Below are 15,133 nucleotides of genomic sequence, written 5' to 3' on the forward strand. Positions count from 1 at the left end.
TTCTCTGGCCGAATGCTGAGGTCTCTGGTCACAGACTGTTGAAACCTGGAGGGAAAGCCAGCTGAGAGAAGGATAGTGACTCACTCCAGGAACAAAACTAGAACTTAGGTTTCTTTTCTTTCTCTCCGCCTGCTGATAGAAACTTCCACCAATGGAGTGATATGTGGTAGCATGGTCAGTCCCAACAAATAGACCAAGTTAATAACTGTAAACACAAATCATCTGAACAAATGAGTGGAGAAGAGCTGGCTTTCCTAACATGGTCTGGAGGAGGCCTGCCTGGGTGGTGCAAACAAATTAGACATTCAGCTATTAACCAAAAGGTTGATAGTTTAAGTCCACCCAGAAGCATCTCAGAAGAAAGGACTTGGCAATCTACTTGTGAAAAAGTAGCCACTGAAAACCGTATGGAGCACAGTTCTACTCTGACACACGTAGGGTCACCATGAGCCTGAGTTGATTTGACTACAATTGGTACTGGTTAACAGAGTCTCACCTTTCATGAGCTGCTCAGTTTCTGACGAGACCAGCCCAGGGCAGGTCTCTCTAGAGGAAAATGCAGCCTTAATGAGAACACCAGGGCTTCGGGGCACTTAGACGACTTGCACCCGACTCAGTAATTCCACCACACCTTCTTTGGTGAGAAAGACCACTTCACTGGTGTTCTGGCACCAAACCTCAAAATGTGAAGGGTCCTCCAGAGCCCTCTTGCCAGCGATGATCACAAAGGGGTAGCCAAGCTTGTTGGCGTCTTTCAGTCTGTTTCCAATGGTCAGATGAGCCCTGTCGTCCAGAAGGACCTCGCCATGAAGCTGAGGCACCGCCTCTGCAATGTGGTCATACAGATTCCCCATGAGCTCTGTGGCCACTTCCTCCTTGCTGCCCCTCTTAGGGGGAATGAGGCAGACTTGGTAAGGGGCCAGGAGGCCTGGCCAGCGAATGCAATCCTCTGTAGAGAGGACTTCAATGGCGGCAGCCAAGATCCGTGTCACACCCAAGCCATAGCACCCCATTTCAGCCAGCGACGGTTTGCCGTGGATGTTGGCAAACTGGGCATTGAAAATGGAGGAGTACTTGGTACCCAGGTAAAACGTGTGGCCCACCTCAACGCCTCTGGTTTCGGTCAGCAGTCCCTGGCACACAGGGCAGTTGGCTTGTGCCGAGTCTAGTGTCTCCTTGTTGGCTGCGAAGCTGCAGCTGGGACAGACTGCAAGTAGGTCCTCACCAATGTCCACTGGTAGCTGGAACTCATGAGACATTGTGCCCCCTATGCTGCCCACGTCCGCCTGGACCTGGACGAACGGCAGCCCCAGCCTGCTAAACAGGCTGCAATAGGCACCACACACCAGGCTGTAGGTCTGCCTGGCAGCCTCTGGGGAACAATCAAAGGTGTACATGTCCTTCATGTAAAACTCTCGGCCTCGGAGAAGACCAAAGCGGGGCCTGGGCTCGTCCCGAAACTTCCTTGTCACCTGGTACAGCAGGAGCGGGAGCTGCTTGTAGGACAGTGTCTTCTGAGAGGCAACCAGAGCCGTGATAGCTTCCTCATGAGTTGGTCCTAGGCAGTATTCTTTCCCGTGTCTGTCTCTAAGTCTCAGCAGCTCCTTGCCCATCAGGTCCCATCGGCTGGTGGCTCGCCAGAGCTCTGCTGAGCTGAGGCTGGGCATGTTGACCTTCTGCCCCCCGATAGCCTGCATCTCCTGATCTATTGCCCGCACGAGCTTCTCCATGGCACGCACTGTGTAAGGCAGAAGGTGGTAACAGCCGGGGTTCGCCGGGTGGATCAGGCCCACCTGAAGCATCAGTCGCTGGCTCTTACAGGTCAGCTCGCCAGATCTGCCCTCCAGGGACAGCAGCTGGTCTTCTCGCAGGTTCTGTGGCTGGAACATGCAGGACAGTACTAAACGTTTCCCTCTCCCTGGGGCACAGTGGTGACGCCTGCAGGTGGCCCGGCTCCACAATGCTCTCCATCTTGTTAGCAGGCCTTCCATGGCAGCCCGGCATCGGGAAGCCTTCACACCTGCAGAAATATGAGTTGTACAGAGTAAGCGTTGAATGTGTTCCCACACCAGGAAGTTGCTGGTGAAGTCTGGCCTCCAACAAATTTCTTTTATAGCCACTGACTTTGCAGCTACAGATTCTTTCATTTCTAATATCCTAGCAAACCAGAGTACTACTTTTCTTATTTCTGACTGCCTTCTTTTTTTTTTTTTTTTTTAAGATTTACCTAATTTTTATTTTTTTACATGCACTGCATTTTTTCAAATTATAGAACATCATTACCTTTGCAGAAATGGGTTTTGCTTTAAAAGTACTCCTCATATGTTTGCCTTTTGTTTTTTTTAAGTTTTTATTGTGAACTGAGTGAGTTTACAGGGCAGATCATCAGTTTTACATTCAACAAATCATATACTTTGTTTCATTACAATGATTATAATCCCCTCCATGAACCATCAGTTAACAGTATTTCTCTCTATTCATTTTAGCTCTTTTTTTTAAACACTCAGGAATATATAATAATTTACACCACCAAAGGGTGCATTCTGCAAGTCTGCCTCCTGGCCCCCAGCTCTCAGTCCCTCTCTTCCCATGAAGACGCTCCCTCTCTCCATGTCCCCCCATCTCTGCCATGTCCATCTCTGGCATGACTGCTTCTCTGGATAAGGTCCCGCATTCCGCTTGTGCTCTTCTCCCTTGATGGTCCTTGGGTCCTCTGTTTCTGGACTGTAAGATTAACTACTCCCTTTGTTACAAAACTTCTGCCTTTACTGACTGCCATTTTTAAAAGTTAATATTTTTCCAGTTCTGAAAAAAATAACCATACACTACGGAAGGAGACCACGGTGCATGGATTAAGAGCACAGGCGTGGCAGCAGGGAGCCTGGATGCTGTCAGTTGCCCCTGTTGGCAGCCTGAGGGAATTGTGACATGGGACTCAGTCCTCTGTGCTTACTTTCTTCGCTGTCTGTAAGTGGTGAACACACACCACCTTCCTTGTCAGAAGAATTGTGGGAAGGTCTTAGATCAGGATCTGGTATGTACCATGAGCTCAATGTTTGCCATTATTATTATTATTATCCAAAATTGGGGGGGGGGGTAAGAAATGAGCAACCACACACACAAAACCCTAGCCATAATCCCTCTGCCCAGAGACAATCTTTGCTGACATTTTGTTGCCATTCTGTTTTGCAAGCCTTTGTCCTTTGACAAACTATTAAACACTTGGCTACTAACTTAAAACAAGGTTGGCGGTTTGAATCCACGCAGAGGGCCTTGGAAGGAAAGTCTGGCAATTGACTTCTCCAAGATCAGCCAATGAAAATGCTATGGAGCGCCGTTCTACTCTGCAACACCTGAGCTGGGTGATGCTGGATGACAACTGGCTCTGTCCTTGGCCCACCCCTCAAATGCGGTATCTCCTCCTCCTTAGAGTTCACACCCTCCCTGCTCAGGGCACAGGTTGTGAGTCCGACTCAACTTCTTCACTCTCAGTGGCTCTTGAGCTTCAGACCTATACATTCTTCCACCTCCCGGAGAACACCTTACAAAGGTACTTCACCGTCCCCAGAATGAGCCCAGGCTTCTCCCAGGGCCATCACTCCAAATGCTGCTTCCCCTTGTCTGCAGTGCCACAACAGTGGCCTTCTCACTGACCTCCCAGCTTCCACTCCTGCCCTGCACCAATGCACGCTTCACACCAAAGCCGCGGGAGGTACTTCCGGAACACAGCCCGGAATACTTCCTCTAATGGCTTCCCAGTGTCCTTAGGATCAGATCTACACTCCTGGCCTTGGTGGTATCCATGGTCCATGTGAAGTGGAAGTTAGGCCCCTCGGCCTCATCTCTCATCATTGCCTTCTCTGATCCCGCTGCGCCACACCCACTCCTAAACGCATTGGCCCCTCTGCATCCAGCATTCCCCTCTGCTGACATCTATCCATCCTCCAGGCCTTGGGATTACCATCCTATCCCTAGAAAGCCTTCTCTGACCTCCTCTCCATACCCCAAAAAGCTGGTTTCTCCTGCAGCAGCCCACTTGCCCATCCCTTATGAACACCAACCACCCTTGGAGGTTACTCTCCCCAATTTTCCCGCAGACACTCTGCTCTGAACAGGCAAGAAGCATACCTAATTTGCTCACCATTGTATCTTCAGCACATCGCAGGAGTGTACTAGACACTGTTTTACAAAACAGCCACACATTTATAATGGCAGGACAGCATTCCGCTAAGTAAGAATATCAAACACAACAACCACCATTAGAGTTGTCAGTTTTTCTGTTATACACACTCTAAGCTGGACACTCGTGGGTGGTGCACACCAAAAGGGTGCTAACCAAAAAACTGGTGATTCAAATCTTCCAGAGGCACCTTGAAAGAAAGGCCTGGTGGGCTTCCAAAAAAAACTCAGGCCCTGAAAATCCTATGGAGCACAGTTCTACTTTTACACACATGGGGTTGTCATGAGCAGGCAACTGGTTCAGATGAGCACAAGGCTTTTTTCATATATATATTTGTTGCTGTTGTTATATACCAGAGAGGATGTAGGAGTAAGAAGATACTTAGAGCTATTTGTAGTGTTAGGGTTATGGTTAAGGATAGGGTTAGTGTTAGTGTTAGGGGTAGGGGCTGGGCTATGGTAGAAGTAGGGCTTAGTCTAGTTTTAGGGTTATAGTTAGATTTATTAATTTTTCTTATGTCTATTTAGCATTTGGGGAGCATGGCGGCTCTATAGTATTAGCACTGGACTGCTAACCAGAAGGTCGGCAGTTCAAACCCACTAACTGCTCCGTGGAAGTAAGATGGGGCTTTCTGCTCCCACAAGATTTACAGCCTTGGAAACCTTACACAATGCTGCTATGAGTTAAGAGCTTAGCAACTATATTTAACCTTTGGATATTCTGTTTGAAAAATGTTAGATATTTTGATATTTCCTAATGCAAGTTCTAATTGATTTCTTAGATGATTTTTTCTAGTTTATTGAAGTTTGCTTTGTGGCCCAACATATTCTGGAGAATGCTCCAGCGATGAAGAAAATTACACACAAAAAATTTCACAAAGTGAACTCGGCACAGAAAATTATGTGGTACAAAAAACCCAGCAGCAAAACACACAAAAAACATGCAGTGAAATGTCAGCCATCAATTCCTCCCTATCAATAATTACACTGGATGTCAGTAGGTTAAACACACTCATCATGAGACAGAGTAGCTAAATAGGAAACCACGATCCGTCGATGATCGGTCAATGTGCTGTCTACATGAGGTACACCTAAGACACTACACAAAAATACACTAAAAAATGAAAGGATGGGAGATTTGCAGGAATGGAATACGAATGAGAGTATAAAGTCTTTTGGTTCTTAACTTAAGATTGCCAAATTTAGTACTCTACTTCTCAGCAAAGCTCTATAAGCTGCCGTCTCCTCTCTGCCCAGAATGGGTTACTGATTCCTCTCAGGTGTGGGAGCTGGAATGGTTTTCGCCAGCTTTTAGCAGCTTCAAGTCCTCCAGATGGTCACCTTCAACCTCAAGCAGCTTCAGCCATCTCTCCTGTGTATTGCACAAGTATTATTTCCTATGTGGCCTTTGACCTGGAGAAGGTTTGGAGGCACTGCCACTTTGGTGACAAGAGACATGTGGCTTCACATCTGGCTCCATCACTTAGTGTGACCTCAGACCAGTGGCGTAAGCTAGGAACTCCTTCACCCTGAACTCATTTCCTAAAGCAAATGAGCCTGTTTCTATAGCCTCGCTCAAGTTGGCCCGCTTGTTCTTTCCCACTTACTGTCTCAATTCTGGGATAGCCCCTCAACATGGCTTGCTATGTGACAGTAGCCCAGTGGCTTTCAAACTCTATCAGAATCACCTGGAGGGCTTGTTTAAAAAGACTACTGGGCCCTGCTCAGTAGATCCGTGATGTAGGCCAAGACTGTGCATTTCTAATAAGTTCTTCAAAAGGCTGACAGAGCTGGAGCCTAACTCTTCACTTGCTGATTTTGACCATAAACTCCATGAAGGCAGTTGTTAAGTGCTGTCGAGTTGGTTCTGGCTCATAGAGTCCCTGTATACAGTTTCCGAGGCTTTTAAAATCTTGGTGGGAGCAGAAAGCGTCATCTTTCTCCCACAAGCGGCAGTGGGCTTGAACCACCAGCCTTGTGGTTTGTAGTCCTGTGCTTATCTTATGGAGCCACAGTGTACCTCACTGGACGCGGTAGACACTTAATGGATTATCAGTGAATGAAGCGAATGATCCTTGACCCATATCAGTCTGAAAAACACCCCAAACATTTTCTCTTTACAGCCAGCGCCAAGTGATGAGCCATCTCCAGGGACAACTGAAACAAGCCGCAAGACCAAGGGCAAGAGAAAGCCCTACCACAAGAAGCGGAAGTATGAGCTGGGACGCCCGGCGGCCAACACTAAGATCGGCCCCGCCGCATACACACAGTACGTGTTAGAGGAGGTAACAAGAAGTACCAGGCTCTGAGGCTGGATGTGGGGAACTTCTCCTGGGGTTCTGAGTGTTGTACCCGGAAAACAAGCATCATCAAAATTGTCTACAATGCGTCCAATAATGAGCTGGTCCGCACCAAGACCCTAGTGAAGAACTGCATCGTGCTCGTTGAGAGCACACAGGACCGGCAGTGGTACGAGTCCCACTATGCACCGCCTCTGGGCCACAAGAAGAGAGCCAAACTGATTCCTGAAGAGGAAGAGATATTAAACAAAAAGTGATGAAAGAAATTTCAGAAAAAATACCATGAAAGGCAAAAGAATGCAAAAATCAGCAGTCTTTTGGAGGAGCAGTTCCAGCAGGGCAAGCTTCTTGCATGTATCGCTTTAAGACCAGGCCAGTGTGGCCGAGCAGATGGCTATGTTCTAGAGGGCAAGGAGCTGGCCTTCTATCTGAGAAAAATCAAGGCCCGGAAAGGCAAATAAAGCCTCCTTCCTCACATTCAGCACATGTATTAAAGGTATTTATTCTAAAAACAACAACAACAAAACCCCAAACCCACTGCCATTGAGTTGATTTGAACTCATATCAACCCTAGATAGGGTTTCCGAGACTGTCAATCTTTACTGGAGCAGACAGCCTCATCTCTCTCCTTTGGAGCTGCTGGATTTGAACTGATAACTTTGTGGTTAGCAATCAGTGTTTATCTTACAGTGCCACCTAGGTTTCTGTTGTTGTTAAGTGTTGGTGAGTCAGTTCCAGCTCATAGTGACCCTGTATAGGGTTTCCAAGGAACAGCTGGTCAATTTGAACCACTGACCTTGTGGCTCACAGTCCAGTGCTTATCCTATAGTACCATACCAGGAGTCCTGGAATGGCACCCAAGCCTCTTCAAATTTTGATCTCAACAAACTTCTTCCAGCTGCCACTCCCCTATCATGCTCCCAATTGCTTGTCATTCACAGAACAGGCTAAGTCTGGTCAAGGGGTCTCCTTGACTTCAGCCTCCACCAACTCCAATTCATTCAAAGTTCACTTATTCTAAGAAGCCTTCCCTAACCTCTCGAAGCAGACAGACACTTCCTTCTCTGTGCTCCCACTGCACACATCTCTTTATATTATTTATTATACTGTGGTGGGATCATTTTTTAAAAATGTTTTTGAGAAACTGTTGAGTGCCAGGCACTGGAAGTGAAAAGGTGTTTCATGTTCTATCTCTCCGTGGAACTATGAGTTCCTGAGGCTGTTCTACATTTTTAGGTTTCAGAGCCCAGCACAATGCCTAATATCTAGCCAGCAATTCATGCTTGTTGAGAAAATATATGAATAGATGAAGATTAAAGTGAAAGATGAGATAACTATCTGGATAATTTAAACAGGAGCTTAGTTAGTATTCTCTCCATTTCTTAAAGTTATCCAGAGAGATCCCTTCCAGAGTTAACACAGTAACTAACTTGTCTAGCACCTCAGATTCTGACAGAGCCTCTGAGAAATTTGTTCAACAAATGTTAACAGATCACCTATCCTAGTGTGGCTGCCCACCCTTCCAGCACCGGCTTTTAAAGGACTGCTTGGCCCACAATCAGTTACAATCCAAACAAGAAGCTGCTTGGAATTTAAAGGGCTTAGAAAAGTGCCTAGTAGGCAATTGTTGTTAAGTGCTATGACGTCGGTTCCGACTCATAGCGACCTTGTATAAGTTTGCGTGGAGCTGCTGGTGGGTTTGAACCGCTGACTTTGTGATTCGAAGTCTAGTGCTGATCTTACAGAGCCACACCAGGAGTTCAGTAGCCAATGTTGTTGTTGTTATTGTTAAATGCTGTCGAGTCAGTTCTGACCCACACCAACCTTGTATAGGGTTTCCTAGGAGCAGCTGGTGAGCTTGAACCACCGACCTTGCAGTTCAAACCGACTTTGGAGTCCAGCACATTAACCCAGTAGACACACCACTAGACAATAACAAAATGTTTGCTACTATTACTACTGTCAGAATCTGAGGTACTAGACAGGTTACTGTATTGCTCTCGAGGCACCTAATGGCTCCCAAACCCATTAAGTTTCCATCATTTGACCATGCTGCATGAATAGCAATATAGCAATGCAACTCCAGACCTAGTTCTAAGAACTGGGTCGCCGTTCAACTCGCTGGTCATAGCACTCCACACTCCAGACTTGTTTCCCCATTAAATTGGGAGGTTTGAGGCCTAACAATTCCAAAACCACCGTTCTGCTCACCAAGATCCAAAGCAGACAAGGAAGGAAGTACTGTCCTCATATTATAACAGAGAAAACTGAGACTAGAAAATGAGATATTAACCAAGAGTTTATGATTGCGAACTCGTCCTACTTCAAGGAACGATGCACGTGGGGAAACATGCACCAGGTTCCTATACCTCCGCTACCCAGAACCAGGTCTTCTCCGGTTTGCTGCCCACCTCCCGTCACTAGTCCCTCTCTGTCACTCACGCTCACCAACAGCCTTGGTAGCCAGCATCATCCACATGACCGCCGGGCCGGGCCAGCGCGCCTGCGTCAGAGACAGTGCCCGCCTCTAAGACCGGCCTCCTGCCCTTTCACCAATCACAAAGCCGAGTTCACGTAGGCTGGGAAGAGAGCGCCCTGGCCCCACCCTACTCTAGACGCAAGTGAGAGGCTTTCCGGAAGTTTAGACAGAGAGTGAGAACTAGACTTTTCCGTAGAGTTACCGATTAGCATCCATGAATAATTCCGGAAGTGCGCTCTAGGAATTAGAGAGGTGTAGATCTATGATCAAAGCTGATCTCATTGGTTTTGAGTCAGGTATTTGAGTCGGCCAGGCACCACCCCACGGTCCCAATTGGATGATGACCTGTGACGGTATAATATTGACAACACACTGACTGTTGTACCTTCATAAATTTACACTATGATTTTACGGGCTTTCAATTTCATTAACTTTGATTTTTAAATTAAAAAATTAAATAGCTGGATTTAAAACGCTTCAAGTTTTTTACTTTTCTTTCTTCTTTGCTTTGTTGCAGAGCCCAGCATTCCTTGGAGTCCTGGTGTGGTGCTGCAGAGTAAGCACTAGACTGCTAACCACAGGTCAATGGCTCAAACCCACCAGGCGCTCTTTGGAAACCTTATACAGAGTTTCTAAGAATTGGAACTGACTCGGCGGCACTTATCAAGTATTCCTTAAAACATGAAATGAAGCATTCATTCACAAAATATGAAGCCACTATCAGGTATCCAGCACTTTTCTAAGAAACTAGGAATACCACAAAACAAAATATACAAAAATCCCTGCCTTCAGTGTAGTTTACATTCTACTGTAAGAGACATTCACTAAACCAGTACATGACTGAAATAAAAGAAATATAACAGAATCTTTAGGGCCAAGGATTGTTCCCATTCATTAAATCAAGTCCGTTCCCACTTGTACATACATAGCAAACACTATGTACAAAAGAATGCCACTGCCTCCCACTCCTACACCGTTCTCACAATCGTTGCTGTATTTGAGCGTATTGTTTCAGCCACTGTGTTTGTTCTGTCTTGTTGAGGGTCATTAGCTGTTTTTCTAATATCAGCCCTTCTAAGCATGATATCCTTCTTAAGGGACTGGTCCCTCCTGATAACATAGCCAAAGTAGATGAAGTCTGGCTGTACTCCTCCAAGACAGATTTGTTTGTTCTTCTGTCAGTGCATGGTATGTATATTCAATATTTTTCACCAACACCATAATTCAAATGCATCATTCTTTCTCAGATCTTCATTATTCACTGTCCAACTTTCACATGCATATGCGGTGTCCTCAAAATGACATCTTTTTTAAAAAAAATTTTTATCGTGGATTATGTGATAGTTTTTGTGAGAGACATTGGCTTTACATTTATCCTATCATATTTCATTTTATTGAAATAATTACAACCCCTCCATGAATCATCAAACAACCAAAGGGTACAACCCGCAAGTCTGCCCCCTGGCTGCCAGCACACAGCCCCTCTCCCTCCCTGACTCCAGAGTCCCCAGTTACTCCATCTCGTCACGTCATCCTCCACGTCATCGTCATCGTCTCTGCCTCCATCTCTGGCATCACTGCTTCTCTGGGTAGGGTCCAGCACTCCACATCTCTCCCTTGATGGTCCCAGGGACCTGTGCTCCTGGACTGCAAAATCAACCACTCCCCTCCTTTTGTTACAAAACGTCTACCTTTACATTTCCAACCTTCACAGTCAATCCTGATAGCAATTATTCACTATTGTACCACAAGAGTCTTATCCCCATCTCTTTACAGCAGCCTCGTCCAAGCATATTGGAAACCACTCAATGGAGATTCTACCTTCCCCTCCCCTCTCTAGAACTAGGCTCCCTTTTGAAAGTTTGTAAGCCAGTCATTTCTTGCCTTTGTAGGCCATCCTTTTTGGGTAGCTAATGTCTAAGTTGCCCATCTCTATGAAGCCTGCATACGGAGGGGGTGGGAATGATCCTCGCTGTAAAGATTTGTTTCCTCATTTGAGCTACTACATCCGTAAATATAGGTCAGGTTTATCAAATTGTAGCAGATTACTCTTTTTTTTTTCACCTCTTCTTTCTTCTTCTAGTTGAGTTCTGATCATTCAGCCATTGAAGCCTGGTCAAGTGGATACCATCTGCAAGTATGGGTGTTCTTGTGCATCTCTCCTCACTTCATATCAGCTGGATGCTTCACTTTCTGCTCTAGTCCTCTGTGGCCATGTCACTGTCTGTGGGCCCAGGAGTCCCCAGGTCTTGCCATACTGCTGGCCAACCAGGTCTCAATCTGGGTTCACAGGAGTCTGTTGAATGTGGATGGACTTAGCTTACAACTTCATTGCCGTTTTTCCCCCACTTCCCCTTGTCGGTGACCATGACATCTTTTTTAAGGACGTCGTCTTTTACAGTAGATTTGGCTAATGCAATATGTCATTTAATTTCTTGACTTCCATGGGTGTTGATTTTGGATCCAAGTAAAATTAAATCCTTTACAACTTTATTATTGGTGTACTTGTGACGAGTTTTGTTTTCTTTGTGGTGAAGTATAATATATACAGCTGTCTGTGGTCTTTGATCTTCATTAGCAAATGCTTCAAGTCCTCTTTGCTTCCTATAAGCAAGGTTGTGTCATCTGCATATCGCAGGTCGTTGATGAGTCTTCCTCCAATCCTGATACCACGTTTTTCTTCATATAACCCAGATCCTCTGATTATTTGCTCAGCATACAGATTGAATAAATATGGTGAAAGCATACAACCCTAATGTACACTTTTCCTGACTTTAAACCATGCAGTATTCCCTTGTTCTGCTTGAACAACTATCTCTTGGTCTATGAACAGGTTGCACATAAGCACAATTAAGTGTTCTAGAATTCCCATTTTTTGCAATGTTATCCATAATTTGTTATGATCCATGCAGTTGAATTGTTTTTGCATAGCCAATAAAACACAGTAAACAGCTTCCTAGTATTCTCTGCTTTCAACCAAAATCCTTCTAACAGCAGCCACGATATCCCCTGTTTCACATCATCTTCTGAATCCAGTTTGAATTTCTGGAAGTTCCTAGTCAATGTCCTGCTGCAACTGTTTTTTAGTTATCATCAGCAAAATTTTACTTGCATGTATTCCCTTATTAAAAATATTTTAGGTCTAGCTGCGAGCCATGACTGCACCACTGTCTTCACTTCTTCATCATAGGTGAATCTTTATACTCACAGGACTGCTTTCAGGGGACCAAACAGGTGAAATTTTGATGGTGCAAGATCAAGACTATAGGAAGAATGCTTTAAGAACTTAAAATGAAATTTTTGCAGAGTGTAGACAAAGGTGTATGGATGTGCACTGTCATGCAAGATCACAGTAACCCTGGGTAGCAGTCCTCTGCATTTAATCTGAAGTTTAGGTTTCAACTCTTCAATGAGCATCTCACCGTAATGAACACTGTTGATTGTTGAATGTTTTCTCTGATAGTATTCCAATACTGGCCCTTGCAAATCCCAGAAAACTGTAAGCATCAGTTTTCCAGCTGATGATTGACTTTTGCATTTTTTCTTGGTCAGTGATTAAGGATGTTTCCATTCCATACTCTGCCATTTACTCTCAGGCTTGTAGTGATGAATCCATGTCTTGTCACCAGTAAAGATTTTTTCTAAGAAGATTTTACCTTCCTTCAAGTATGGGTCCAAATTTTGTTTGCAGATGTCCAAAAGCTTCTGTGTATGCTCTTATGTGAGTTATTTCGGTACCCATCTTGCACAAACTTCTAGAAACCCAAGCATATTGTGGACTATTTCATAGGAAGAGTCATAATTGATTTGCAAATGATTTGCCACATAATCCACTGACACTCATCTATGTGACAAAATTATTTCATGTGCATGCTGAATATTATCATCAGGATATGGACAGAGATTTTAATACAACCACAGTGTGTATAATTTTTGACTCACCCTCATACTTTACTTTGTCTTCTTGGACTGCCTTTTGAAATCTTCTATTCAGTTCTTTTATTTCACAATTTCATCCACTCTCTTGAGTTACTCTACGCTCAAGACCAAGTTTCATAGTCTCTTCAGATATCCATGTTGATCTTTTTCTTTCTTTTTTTGTCTTTTAAATGAACTTTTGCTTTAGTCATGTTTGATGTCCTTGATGCCACCCAACAATTCCTCTGGTCTTCAGTCATTAATGTTCAATGTATCAAATCTATTCTTGAGATGGTCTTTAAATTCAGGTAGGATAAACTCAAGGTTGTACTTTGACTCTCATGGACTTGCTCTAATTTTCCTTAGCTTCAACTTGAACTTACATATGAGCAATTGATGATATGTTCTGTGTTGGCCCCTGGTCTTGTCCTGACTGATGATATTGAGCTCCTCCATTCTCTTTTTCCAAAAAAAATATTCTTGTGTATTCCATCTGTTGAGGTCTGTGTGTATAGTCATTATTTGTGTTGTTGAAAAATGATGTTTCCAATGAATAGGCCATTGGTATTGCTAAATTGTATCATATGATCTTCTGTGTAGTTTTTACCTCAAGTCCATATTTTGCAACTACCGATCCTTCTTGGTTTCCAGTTTTCACATTCCAATCACCAGTAATTATCAATGCATCCTAATTACATGTTTGATCAATTTCAGACTGAAGAAGTTGACAAAAACTTAAATGTCTTCTTTGGCATTAGTGGTTGATGTGTAAATTTGAATAATAGTGGTATTCACTGTAGGTCAATGGATACTGTTTTATTACTACAGCTGGCATTCTTTGTAGGTGAGTTGATACTATTCTATCACTGACAGCATGGTTGTTGTTGTCAGGTTCCATTGAGTCGGCATCGTGCTTTAGGATAAATCTGGAAATGTTCTTTATGAAGATTAATGTGACACTACAATAGACCATATGATTGTCCAATTCAAAGTGACCAGTACCAGTCCATTTCTGCTCACTAATGCTTAAGATACCAGTCTTAAGTATACCATTTAATTTGTTATAACTTCCAGTTTTCCAGTATTCATACTCTAAACATTTTACATTCTGATTATTAATGGGTATTTGCAAGTGTTTCTTCTCATTTTGAGTCTTGCCACATCAGCAAATGAAGGTCTTGAAACCTAATTTTAGGGCTGGGAATAGGTGAAACAAATGAAGTACTTGCCAAGGGCACAAATTTTAAGAGAGCGCCGGAAATTTTAATATCAAGATAAATATCTTAATGCAATTTTTAAAAAGTAAAATTCATGCAAAGCCTCATTTGCATTGTTTATATTTCCAATGTTGATATTTGAAAAAGATAAAAATCCTTCAGTCTGATGGTGTTCATGCTATGGAGAGAAATAAGCCAGGGAAGTGGAATGGAATGTAGGTTGAGAGGTTGCAATTTAAAGTAGGATGAACATTTTAGCAAAGACCTGAAGGAGGTGAGAGGGAAAGCCTTGCAGCTACTTATGTGGTAGAAGTCCAGGAATAAAGAACACGTGCAAATGTCCTGAGGTGAGAGCTGCATGTCTGCAGTGCTGTGTAATAGGACTCTTCTTCCCACAGTCTTTGGAGTCCCGCTATGGTGTTGTGGGTTAATTAGCTGGACTACAAAGTTAGTGTGAAACTGCAGGTTCGTCAGTTCAAGTCCACCAATCGCTCCTCAGAAACCCTATACAGGGTCAGAACCAACTCTATGGCACTTAACAACATTATAGTCTTTGTAACTCCCACCAAACAACTGGGCAGGACCATGTAGATTTGGTGTATTTCCTCTTTTCCTGATAGGACTGGGTAAGCAGGTGAGGGAAGTTGCTGACAGGATTATATGATTCAGTCATGAGTGATATATATATATTTTTAAAATTTTTATTGTGAATTGAGTGATGGTTTACACTGGAAAACATCGGTTTTACATTGCAATGATTACAACCTCCTCCGTGCATTATTATTCAACTGTATTTGCTTCTAGTACCTCTGTTGTTTTGTTTTTTGTTGTACACAAAAACACTCAGTAATATATAATAATTTAAACAACCAAAGGGCACATTCTGCAAGCCTGCCTCCTGGCTGTCAGCACACAGCCTTTCTCTTTCCATGAATCTAGAGTTCTCAGCTGCTCTATTTCTCTATATTCTCATCTCTGCCTCCATCTCTGGTGTTGTTGCTTCTCTGGATTGTTGTTGTTGTTGTCAGGTGCCATCGAGT

General features: G+C 43.9%; 1 protein-coding gene and 1 pseudogene across 1 annotated transcript; one reads left to right on the plus strand and one right to left on the minus strand.

The window, feature by feature from the left end:
- Positions 1 to 593: 593 nt before the first annotated feature.
- On the minus strand, positions 594 to 1,991 carry PARS2 (prolyl-tRNA synthetase 2, mitochondrial (putative)). The gene has a single exon (XM_006839810.1). The coding sequence runs from the start codon at positions 1,989 to 1,991 to the stop codon at positions 594 to 596; it is 1,398 nt and encodes a 465-aa protein (XP_006839873.1).
- A 3,521-nt stretch (positions 1,992 to 5,512) lies between these two features.
- On the plus strand, positions 5,513 to 6,940 carry LOC102837540 (annotated as a pseudogene).
- Positions 6,941 to 15,133: the final 8,193 nt, after the last annotated feature.

Source organism: Chrysochloris asiatica, unplaced genomic scaffold (genome assembly GCF_000296735.1).
Source record: "Chrysochloris asiatica unplaced genomic scaffold, ChrAsi1.0 scaffold00026, whole genome shotgun sequence".
NCBI classification, from domain to species: domain Eukaryota; kingdom Metazoa; phylum Chordata; class Mammalia; order Afrosoricida; family Chrysochloridae; genus Chrysochloris; species Chrysochloris asiatica.